Source organism: Erigeron canadensis, chromosome 9 (assembly GCF_010389155.1).
Source record: "Erigeron canadensis isolate Cc75 chromosome 9, C_canadensis_v1, whole genome shotgun sequence".
Lineage (NCBI taxonomy): Eukaryota > Viridiplantae > Streptophyta > Magnoliopsida > Asterales > Asteraceae > Erigeron > Erigeron canadensis.
In genome coordinates this window covers 35191698-35204307 of record NC_057769.1, presented here as the reverse complement: position 1 = coordinate 35204307, position 12610 = coordinate 35191698, and the positions used below count along the sequence as shown (strand labels likewise).

The window sequence follows — 12610 nt, the reverse complement described above, 5'->3', positions numbered from 1 at the left end:
GATAATATTGATAGTTTTTTTTAAGTTCAATGAGTTGTTTAAGAGAAACATATTTTTTTAGTGATGAACATCTAGTTATATAACATTTGAAAGTAGTCAAAATATTATATTACTTGGGCTATTCTATTCAATCCTTTTTACAAACCACTTCATGCTATAATAAGATAAAATCTGTTAATCAATTAGGGTTAACTCTTCAACTCTCGATAGATAATTTCACTAAAATGTGAAATGTCGCGAGAATGGAGTATAAACAAAAACAACTTTATAACCGTTTTAGAAACACACGTACCATTATATTAAGCCCATTTCACTAAAGTGTGAAATGTCATTAGGATAAAGTTTAAACAAAAACAACTTTATAAATATTTTCAAAACACACGTACCGTATTAAAGGCTTTTTAATTAATTTTATAATATATATATATATATATATATATAATTGAAGAAAAGAAAGCTTAAAGGCAAGGTGAAATATTAAAAATGCAAGAAATAGCCTCATTAACGTTATGATTCTCATCTTTACTAATACCTTATATAATTTATCACACGCTCTCTCTCGTAATATTTTTTAAAACTTTCTCCTCATGAGAAATGACCATTCTACCCTTAATAAATTAATTTTTTGTATTCATTAATTTAACATTTCCACTTAAAATACCTATAATACTCTTAATGAGATAATTTATAACAAAGACACATCCACTTTTAAAATAGTTACACTATCCCTTTTACATTAATTATTTTTACAATAATAACCACACCGTCACCACCCGTAATGCCGCCACCACTACCAATCACCGGCCCCGCTAACACACCGCCGCTACAACCACCACATTCGCATTGCGCGGATAAAATGCTATATAAACATAAAATGTATAACGCAATTTTCAAATTCAAGCTATCTTACTACATTTGAATGATAAATACTAATAATAGACAAATGAAAATTCAAAATTGGTATGTTTTAAGTCGCTACAACCACCACCTTCACCATCTCTACCTTATTCAACCTGGCAGCTTTGCTCTCACTAGAAAGCAGCAACCAACACTCCAACAGCACAGCCGCCACCTGCCAGCAGCCTTTTGCGCCGGCGACCCACACCACAGTGGCTCACCTACGCCGTAACTCTACCAACAACCACCATCTCCTCGATCTCTATTTCTCTCTAAAAACCCTAAAGAGGAACAACCTCTCTCCCTCTTTCTCTCCAGTTCGCGACGGCATATATATATATACTTTTCGGTTGTCGACGGTGGTGGATATGGCCTTCCATAACCGGAAAAAAAGGTTATCAAGTATCGGCGGAAATAAAGGAAGGGATTTACCGTTGACGTCCACCACCGCCTTTCATCAACTTCAAGACTTGGCCGAACATCTAGGCTTCGTATATTGTAGTTTGATTAGATCCAAAATATATAACCTTATATTTTCCGATGACTCGATTCCGGCACCGACGAGAAGGTTTTCTAGTTAATTATGCGATTTGCGGTCTGTGTGATGAAAGGATAATACTCGTAACATAAACTGTATAATGAATATAGATTTATATGTATCTATAGATTAGTCACATAGATAGATATAGATGCAGATGAATGTATGTTGAGTTTTTTTTCAAATTGGTGTATTAGGAAAACTTATTTACTAAAATTGGTATGTTTTAAAAATATTTACCATTTTAGTATAAAACCTAATTAAACATTATATTTATAATATATGAAAACAAGAAAAAGGATTAGTTGTCATTTGTTTTTCCATTATCATGTTCCTGTATTGATCGGACAATAATACCGATAGAGTTGATCTCTAATTCTAATATAAGACGTTAAATATATACCAAGAATCAAAACTATGACAGCTTAGGGAAGTTAGTTTAAAAATACTTTTTACTTGATTAAAAATGATAGTCCTCATTCAATGTCGTGATATATTAGTACTTTGATCTGATGATGTTTCAATATACTCCGTACTTGAAATCATATGAGGGATATGAGGAATTTTATTAAGTTATAGATATTAAATTAAAAAAAGGAACGTAAATGTTATCTAAAAAGAAAATATAGGTCAGCAAAGTGATCCAATGATCACAATTTAATTTTCTTTTTCATCCAAAGGTTGTGACTTTTTTAAAAATAACTTTAAGTGGTTGTTTAATAGTTATTGAGAGATATAATGTTTAATAATTAGGTTTTATACTAAAATGGTAAATATTTTTCAAACCATACCAATTTGGTAAATAAATTTTCACATTACATCTATTTGGAAAAAAACTCATGTATGTTATATTGATAATGATTGATATTGAGAAGAAGATAGGTGGCTAAAAAGACCAATTTACCCACATGCAATGCCACAATAGATGTCAACGTGGCCTTTTTAATGATATGACATGTCAACATGTCACTTAATTAGGGACTAACGATGAAAACCAATAACAATATTTTTATTGAGAATTTTTTCGAAATGGATTCTTTTTATTAGATAAAATCTAAAAAGGTTTCCCTTATTAAGATACTTTTTTATGGAATTTTTCTCATATTCTTTCATCCGAATATATGTGTACGTATGCATATAACATGCTTTTTAAAACTCGATATCTCCTTGTAAATTTTCATATTTTTGCAGGCGGTAACAATGAACAAATCGTGAGTATATTATTTTCTTTAAGATTGAACAGGTTCATACTCTTTATAAGTGAGTTTTTATTCTGTTAATTAACAAGTAACAACTCATGGAAACGAAAATAAAGTAGTTATTCAAACGGGTCGATGAGATGCACCTTAGCTCAACTAGACTAAGCTAATGATAGTAACATTGTATCTTATTCCCATTAAAGCTATGGGTTGGAGTGACAATTTTGAGGGTTAAAATATCATCTAATGATCATTATCACCCGTTTCAAAAAAAGACTTAAATCTCTGCTAAAGAAAAAGGACATGATTTGAAATCGTTATTGTTACTCCCGTCAAACACCCAAACAGAAATTAACAACCATTAGCACTCGTTGAAGTTTTTTAATACTTTTTTAAATAATGAGGGGCTAACGTAAAAATTAATAACCGTTAATGCTCGTTAAAGTTTTATGACATGTTTTAACGACGAGGATTACTGTTGTAACTTATTTAACAAGAGGGGCTAATCTTGCAGAAAAAGATTTCTGCACAATAATCCATGCATGATGCACGGCTTTATCATTATCATTTATATATGTATAGAGTCTCCCTGTAAATCACTATAGATTCTTACGTAAACTCTGTAAACGTACTTACCTAAAATCTTCTCAGAAATTTCCATCATCTTCTCTTTCTATATTCAGATCTCATGTAAATCTACTATGATTTGGTTGCCTAAAATCTGTACAAATATATTTATGTATACTTTCTGCCTCCGGCTATAAATACATGGTGGATCTCCTTGTAAACCCTGCAAATTCAATTCAATTAAGTTAATAATTATTCATAAATAAATCAATAAATCTGTGTAACATAGAATATTCGTTCGATGGGGAGTTTGGTTCAGGTACGAATTCGATCTTTAAATTCATTGATTTATAATTCTGTAATAATTGTCTGTTAGTTTTTTTACCTGATAAAGATCTGAGTCGTTTTTAGAGGGTGCTTATCTTTGAAAGTTAATAAATCTTATGGTTTTTGATTTGATACATAACACTGTAAGCTAGCTAGGCCAAACACCAGCTCAGTTGTTCAGCTGATAAAGATAAACTGTATTTTTTAGTTCTTTATATAATACAGAAATTTGAGTCCTTTTTGGTTATTAATTTGATAAAAAATTTGAGTTTTTTTTTTAATTTTTATTTCCAATTGATATAATTTGAGTCTTTCAGTTGTTTGTTTGATAAAAGTTTGAGTCTTTGTGACTTTTGAGTTGTATATTTGCTATGCTTTGAGTTTTTTAGTTTCTTTCTTTGATAAATTTTGAATCTTTTAGTTGTTTGTTAGATTAAAAGTTTGAGTCTTTGTGACTTTTGAGTTGTTTATATGGTATAATCTGAGCTTTTTTAAGTTGCATATTTGATGAAAATTGAGGCTTTTAACTGTTTGTTTGATGGAAAATGGAGTCTTTGTCGGTTGTATATTTGATATGATTTGTGCCTTTTAAATTTGCTTATTTGATAAATTTTAAATCTTATTTAGTTGATGAGAATTGAGTCCTTTTTAGTTGATAAAAAAAAATGATTCTTTTTAGTAGCTTGCTTTGTAAAAAGGAGTCAGAATCTAATTCTGTTATCAATTTTTAGATTTGATGATGATGATGGAGCAGAATAAGCAGGAGGAGGTTTGTAGTGATGATAAGGAACCGCCTCCTTTATCTGCCACATATCCATGGCTTGGTGTTCAGAACCTTGAAGATCTAATTCACGAGTCTTTCTCCAACTTAGACAACCTCTGGTTTAAATACCAGTGTCGAATCCCCGAGTTGTCAGGGAAACATATCCGGGGGTGTTTCCATGGGTGGTTGATTCTCTCCAACCATCCACACAACAATATTTGGTCTCTGTGGAACCTCTCATCCACTTCTAACATCATATCTCTTCCTCCTTTGTTTTTGAAAGACGGAGATTATGATTCTATCCGCGAATGTTGTTTGTCTGCCCCTTGTGATAATCCAAATTCAGTTTTCCTGTTAACAAGAACCAATAAGCCTACCTTTGTATTTTGTCAAGTATCTCCTAAAAAAATAAAAAGCCTAAGAAAAAAGCCTAGATGGACCGAAATGTCATATGCTTATCAACTTAAGAGAATAACCTGGGATGGACGTTCACTACATAGCCTGACTTTTTGCAACGGTCATATATATGCTTTATGTGACGACAATAGTATTCATCCGTTTGTCATACGGGTTGAAATTGTAGTCAAGGATAGAGAAGTTGTAGTACAACTATTACCGTTTGGGACTCTCCCTTTTCTTCCTGACTATTGTTGTTTCAAACGTCTTCATTTTCTGCACAATCCCGTACAGAGTTGTTTTACATAGCAGTTGGTTTTCGTAGGAGAACTGACAAAACACCCGGTGATGTGTATTTGTTTAAATGTAACATGATTAGTGTACACGGAAAGGTTTTCGAATGCTTCACAAACTGGGACATGAGTGGTGGGAAACAAGTGGATGGCGGATATTGTTCAATGATTTATAGATTGAAAGAAACTCACCAAGTGTGGGAAGAAGCGAAAGACCTTAATGAAGGCATATTTGTTGTTGGTCTTGGTGATGGCCACTCTGAGTTTTACAACTCTGCAATTGGCTTGAAGATAGGGGGTTATATACATTTCCATGATAAAGTGGACAAACTAATTTATTCTTATCACTTCAACAATAAAACCATCGTTCCATCTCCCATGCCATTTTCAGCGCTGCCAACAAGCCACATGTCAATGTCGGAATGCTGGTATTGCTTCTTTTCTATTTTGTTCTTATATGTTATCATATTTGTATATATGTGTGTGTGTGTGTTGGAAATATATTACTTAAAATCATATTGTGTAGGTTAGAAGATGACCATAGAGAAGCCAGATTCACGGTTGATTCTAAACAACATGATGATGAGATGATGATGATCAGCTTTACTACAAACAGTGAGGTTGAAGTTAGTAAGTCTCACTTGCTAGATGTTCCATTTGATGTTCTGGAGATGCTTATGAAGTTTTGTGTTGGTGTGGAATACATGAACTTTCGTGCTACATGCAAAGGTTGTCATCTAGCAGCTCCTCTGATAAAATGGCGTGACCAAACAGAATTAGTTGGGTTACAGAATTATTCACTAGCTTCACCTTGGCTGATGGTTGTAAACCAAATTCTAGGTGTTATTACTTTCACAGATCCGCTGTTGGGTGACATCTACTTCACGGGAATTTCAGAATTATCGATTGCTGAGGAAACAATATATTGTTCCAGGTTTGGTTAGTTGTTGTTTAAAACCAGTGCTTATTGTCTAGTGTTTTTTAACCCCTTCACAAAGGATCTCCGCGAACTTCCACACGCAAATAACATGTACCAACGGTTATGGTTCTCAGCTCCGCCTACTTCCCCTGATTGTATGGTGGTTGGATTTATTCATGGAACGGTTGAGATCCATTATGTATCCGGAGAACCAATTTGGCATAGCTATGAGGTAAGGCCACTTTATGAATTTTCCCCTGTCTGTTTTCCAACATACCATGATGGCGATCTTTATCACTTGTATGAGATGGAACTAAGGGTTTTCAAACATTTGGGTGAAAATAATATCTCTTCTGAAGTTTTAATAGCCGAAGCCCCAAGAAGTTGTTGCAGATCTTCGGCACAATATTTTTTGGTGAAATGTGACCAGCATCTTTTACTTCTTGTGATGGGCGGGTTTGGCGAACCCATGGAGGTATTCAAGTTGAATGATTCTAGAAGAGAATGGGATAAAGTAAATGGTGTAGGAAAGCACATGATTTATATCTGTGATGCAACATGTATCTGCATTGAAGCTAAATTACCAGAAATGGAGAACAAGATCTACTTGGCCCAATCGAGTTCTAGAAACAAGAAGATGGTGTTTTATTCGCTCGAAACAAGCACTTATCACACGTTTGATGGTAAAAACATCCAAGAGAATTTAGCGGATGTTTTTGTGACTGCGCATCTTTCCGCTCATGCTTGGATTGAACCAAGTTGGTTGAAGAGCCCATGAGTCTAGACCAGTAGAGTAAGTTATCTGTGAAAGTTCATATAGCTAGCAGACTTCATTCTCCATATCATTTTTATGCTTGTAACACTAAGGGGAATGTTAAACATGTTGCTTTTTTTGTAAATAAAAAAAAAATCTTTATCTATTTTATAATCTTGACAAAAGAAAGATCGAGAGGAGCATAGTTTTAAATGTTCCTGGTTAATCCGTATCCTAATCGCATAAGTGATGTTAAAACCTCATATGATTCTCAACTCTAAATTGACTTGCATTAATTGGTGTCACAGGAAGAGGAAGGGTTTTTGGTGGACGATATGACTGTGCAGAGCGGCGGCTGGTGGTGGTTGTGGACGTTTAAGCCGCAGGGTTAGAGTGTTTTGGAAGGGGAGTAAGGGGGCGTTTGAGTTTTGGGATGGCGGCTTAACAAAAGTTGTTTTGGTTGAAATATTTTCCAGTATTATGGTTTGCAATATTGTCTTGAGATATGTGAACAGTTAGTTCTGTTGATTCTAGACGTGTGTTTAATTTCTAGATTGTTCATTGTTAAAGATTTTGGTGTGTAGTTTCGTATTTTATGTGGTTTCATATATAAGTTGCAAACTTGTAATATTGTGTTTCTCATTTAATTAGGCAGATCTTGCACCTTCTCTCTGAGTCTTAGGTCAAGTTGACCTGAAATTTGTGACCCATATTAAAAGTTACCTAATCTACCTATTTTGACACCTTTGTAATGTCTCCTTTCCGTTAACTTCCTTATTAAAGAAAACTAAATAAAAAAACAGACCTTATTTCAAGTGCACCATGAAAAAAACTTCAATCATAATTACAAGGGTTAAGTACTTTTTTTTCCTCTGTGGTTTTTTAATTTTGTAGTATTTATCTTCGCCGTTAATTTTTAGTTAAAATTATTGCATTAATTTATTTTAAATAAATTTAATTATAAAAATCTATTGTCTATTTAAAAAGATAGTTGGTTAGATTGTTGTCTTGTTGTATAAGTAAAAATTAAATATAATTGAAAAAGAGAAAACAAATTTAATGAATGATATGATTGGTTTGGGTTACAAATGAGGATGGTTTTAAGATTTGGTGAAAGTATCAATGATATCACAATATAGAAAAACTACAAGCAAGTGATAATAATTGAAAGGGATATTGCATTATTTCTCATATTAAAATACAGTAATGGGGGGCCTTTAAATAATGGAAAGAGACTAACTAAAATGCAGAAATAAAAGGAACCAACAAACGTCTATCATGACTTATTCTTTAACTAAAATAAGGAAAACATGAACTCCACTTGCATGAGAAACGGCCCCACAACTCCACTACTTGACTTCTTCAACTCTTGACTCTTTAGCCACGTTGCATAGGAAGTTTTGAAGCACTTCCATCATCCCCCCTTGCTTCGAACTTCTCAACTCCCAAAAGTCTCCTAAAGTGAACAAACTTTTCTCTAGCCAAAGCCTTTGTTAAAACATCTGCAAGCTGAATGTTAGTACCACAATACTCCAGTGATATTTGTTGTTGAGACACCATATCACGAACATAATGATGCTTTATCTCGATATGTTTTGAACGACCATGCATGACTGGATTTCGTGACAAATTTATAGCAGAATGATTGTCACAGAAGATGATTGTAGGATTTTCTTGACTTATTCCCAAGTCACCGAGAACCCTCCTTAACCATATTGCTTGACTTGTGGCTACAGAGGCGGCTACATACTCGGCTTCGGTGCTTGAAAGAGCCACAGTACTTTGTTTCTTACAACTCCAAGTTACTACACCACTGCCGAGAGAGAATGCATTTGCAGAAACACTTTTTCTGTCATCTATTGAGCTTGCCCAGTCATTATCGGTGTAACCCACCAATTGAATAGGAGTCCCTTGAGCATACCAAATCCCAAAATCAGATGTACTAGCAACATATCTAACAATTCTTTTAGCAGCTCCAAAATGAAGTTTAGATGGACTTTGCATGAACCGAGATATAAGACTGACTGAGAAAGCCAAATCAGGCCTTGTATGTGTTAAATAAATCAGACCACCTACAAGACTTCGAAACATTACCTCGTCAACTTTTTCAGCTTGATCATCACGACATAATTTTTCATTTACATTCATTGGAGTCTCTTCACCTTTGCACCCATCCATACCAAACTTATTCACAAGAGCTTTAGCATATTTTTCTTGAGAAATAAATACACCTTCTGTTGTTTGTTTTACCTCCAAACCCAAGAACAGTTTCAGCAGCCCCATATCAGTCATTTCAAACTCCTTTTCCATTCCTTCCCTAAATTCTTTCACCAACTTCGGAGATGAACTAGTATAAATGATGTCATCGACATATAGACAAACATAAATAATCTCGCCTCCTTCCTTTTTAATGTATAAGGTTGGTTCATTCTCACTTCTGGCATATTCATGTTGAGTAAAATAACCATCGATTCTAGAATACCAAGCACGAGGGGCTTGTTTAAGCCCATAGAGAGCTTTCTTCAAGCGATACACCTTATCTTCATTACCAACCTTTTCAAATCCTTCTGGTTGGCTGACATAGATTTCTTCGCTCAAGTCACCTGTAACACCCCGAGCTAAGGCTCGAAATATTACGGAAATCATATAGCACAAGGAGGGATTATCGTAGGCACTAAATGACGTTAATGAATTCGGTGAATCCACAACAAGTCGAATATTCAAACAATGCACAAGGAGCAAATGACCATCAAAGTTTACAAAAGAGAATTCTAGAGATGGCTATCGATCCTAAGCATTAATCCAAAAGTGGGCGAATGAATCCTTGATCCATAAAGTCCATGCCCGAATCCAAAAGCTACACCAGATCATGCATCACATCCTTGAACCACCTGATTACCTGAAAAGTTTTCTACAAGTCAACACGAGGTTGGTGAGTTCGTAGTGGTGGCCCAAGATGAACCACCGACCATAACCACATATCATAAAAACAAGAACAATCATCACATACAAGTAGTCTTACACGTCATCCAACCAATGCATCACTATATAACAAACGTATAAGAACAATCAATGCAATGTCAATGCCATGATGTGAATGATATGCATGCCAAACCAAAATACATATAATATGTATGGCCATCATGCCATCTATACAACGATACTCACAGGTCATCACCATGACCATTGTGGCATCTCAAAAACGTCAGCGAATATACGTCTATAAACCCGGATGACCAACACCAGTGTATATGTCTATACCTGGATAAACACATTTGTCTCAACAGACAACCAAATCATCTCAAGCAACCAACACAATGCAAGCCCAACAATCCATCAATCCAACATCCAATAACCAACAATATGATCAAACTATACATACATACACTTGAGAGGGCTTGCTTTCAAAGAGTCCTCGATGTTTGTATACAGGGTGTACCAGCGGCTAACCCTCCACATCTCAAACCTTTTAAACGCGAAGTCGACTTCCATGTATGTACATCTAGCCTAAATATAACCTTTCTCAATACCAACATACACAAAAGATTTCAATAATTCATCCATCAATCATCATTCAATCAACAAACAACTAATTCAAACAAATAAACACACAATGTACACGTTTCAGCCCGAATCTCAATAGAGTAGGGAGATACGAACTCACCTTGATTGGCAAAAGAGGCTAATATCGAATTAAGATGAGATTATAAGTGATTATAGTGCTCCACGCGTCCACAACCTAGTAATGTATACAAGACATGCATTATTCACCAAAGATGATTCTCTAACTAGGTTTTAGCTTTGGTTTATGGCTTTGAAAGACTTTCGGGACCCAATATGGTCGTTAGGGAGGCCATGTAATAGTTTGTAACCAAAATGAAGTCGCCCCAAGGTCGCCTCATTCTCAAACATAAGTTATATGTTTATTTAGTTTATGTTAATGTCTTGAATTAGGTTCCAAAGAGGACACCCAACTTTAAACGACTCGTTTGTCATGTGTAGGGCACCAATAAGGTCATAAGAGTACATTCCGGAAAGGTCGGGACGATCCTAGGATGTTAGAACTAAAGTTAGGAAAAAGTTAAGTGATTGAAGCCCCCAACTGCGCCGCAACTTATCGCTGCGCCGCAGCTGAAAAACAGACTCGTGAAGCTGCGGGGCAGCTTAACTAGCTGCGCAGCAGCTGAAAAACAGAATTGTGAAGCTGCGGGGCAGCTTAACTAGCTGCGCAGCAGCTCACCCAGTTCAGCACCAGCAACCCATTTCGACCTAAACACACCAAAACTAACCCATAACTCATTTTTGACACCCAAAATCGATTTGTGATGCATCAAAACTCAATATGAAGCATAATTAAGCATGTTTACACATGAATAACCCAAACCCACTTCAAAATCTTTCTTCAAAATACCAAACTCAGCTCAAATTCGGTTTAACCCATTACTAACCCTAGACAAACCCTAATTCGACTTTTGGCCCGATTTGTGACCCGAAAATGTTTTGGCACAACTAGAGATACATTTACTAACATGAAGTGAAGGTCATAGAGTAGAATTTACTTACCAAAAGCTTCACAAATCCTCAAACCCGAATTTTGACTCAAATGAGGTCATTTCTTACACTTTGGAACCCAAGTTTTGATATGAAGTTAAAATGGTGATAAGATTTATTATTCTTGCATTAACTAAGCTTGAATTTCCATGAACTATGAATTAAATTAGAGAGAGAGAGTGAAAGGAGAGTGTGTTCTTGGGAGTAAAGAAGAGAGAGAGATAAGAAGAATAAGGGAAGGAAAGGATAAGGTGGGTGGGGGTTGGGTTGACTAAGGTGGGTCATGGGTCAAGACTTTGATCCATGGGTTGACCCGTCAACATAACTAATTAGTTCAAAACCCACGACATTACATCTAGCACACCGTCAACCGGCTCATTGAGTATACAATTAGTCATTTAACTACTATAATTCATAACATGACACTTAAAGTCAACGGGTCAAAATTCATGGATGTTACATCACCATTTAAGAATGCCGTTTTTACATCGAGTTGGTGAAGCTTCCAACCTCGTTGTGCAGCAACTGAGATAACAACTCGAATAGTTTCAAATCGGGCAACAGGAGCGAAAGTCTCCTGGTAGTCAATCCCTGGTTGTTGGGAGTACCCTTTTGCCACCAATCTCGCTTTATGCTTCAAAACTTTTCCATCAGCTCCAATTTTGGTCTTAAAAAGCCACTTTAGACCAACCACATTCTTATCGCCTGATGGCAAGTTGACCAGCTCCCATGTTTTGTGTTTTTCGATGGCTTCAAGTTCTTTTAACATGGCATTTTGCCATTCAATCTTAGTGGAAGCCTCCTGAAAGGTTGCAGGTTCCGAGATTGAAAGAGCAAGATATTGATGCTCATCATCTGAAAGTCCCTGGCTACTTTCATAGTCTTGCATCCATGCAGGGGGCTTAGTTTGTCGTCGAGGTGGTTCGCTAAGAGTTTGAACAGATGACAAAGTTGTGTTGGTGGGTAAGGTCATGTGAGGAATTAAAGATGAAACATTATTTGTGGAGTCTTGTGAATGTGAATTTATTGGAGAAGTAAGAATTGGTTGTGTGGTGGATGATAAAGACTGATGGGTATTAGGTGATTGGATATTAGAGGAGCTTTGACTTGTGGGGTTGTAAGAGTTTTGAGACATGTGATCAGTGGGTACAGTCTGCATGGGAGTTTGTATGTTATCTCCATTTTGTGAAACATCAATATTCTCCATGTGGGTGTCATCATTAAAGTAGATAGGAAATGGATTTCCTTCAATTACGTTGCTTTCTTCCCACTTCCACCTATCATTTTCAAAAAACACAACATTTCTTTTAACACAGAGCCTTTTTGTGATGGGGTTATAAAGCCTGTACCCTTTACTTTCTTGTGCATACCCTATAAAAATACATTTTTCTGCTCTATCATCTAAT

The 12610-nt window shown here is 35.5% G+C and overlaps 2 protein-coding genes across 3 annotated transcripts; both read left to right on the top strand.

The window, feature by feature from the left end:
- The first annotated feature begins 3278 nt into the window (after nt 1-3278).
- Nucleotides 3279-7259, top strand: LOC122581379. Of its 2 annotated transcripts, XR_006321007.1 has the most exons (4): nt 3279-3520; nt 4260-5408; nt 5507-6692; nt 6962-7259. XR_006321007.1 is itself a non-coding variant. In XM_043753602.1 (3 exons), the coding sequence occupies exons 2-3, from the start codon at nt 5059-5061 to the stop codon at nt 5922-5924; spliced, it is 768 nt and encodes a 255-aa protein (XP_043609537.1). In that variant the 5' UTR covers nt 3279-3520; nt 4260-5058; the 3' UTR covers nt 5925-6793. The 2 variants fall into 2 exon arrangements, 1 of the variants encoding a protein (XP_043609537.1); XM_043753602.1 differs by lacking the exon at nt 6962-7259 and having other exon boundaries at nt 5507-6793.
- LOC122583689 lies at nt 6009-6677 on the top strand. Its single transcript, XM_043756068.1, has one exon. The coding sequence runs from the start codon at nt 6009-6011 to the stop codon at nt 6675-6677; it is 669 nt and encodes a 222-aa protein (XP_043612003.1).
- Nucleotides 7260-12610: the final 5351 nt, after the last annotated feature.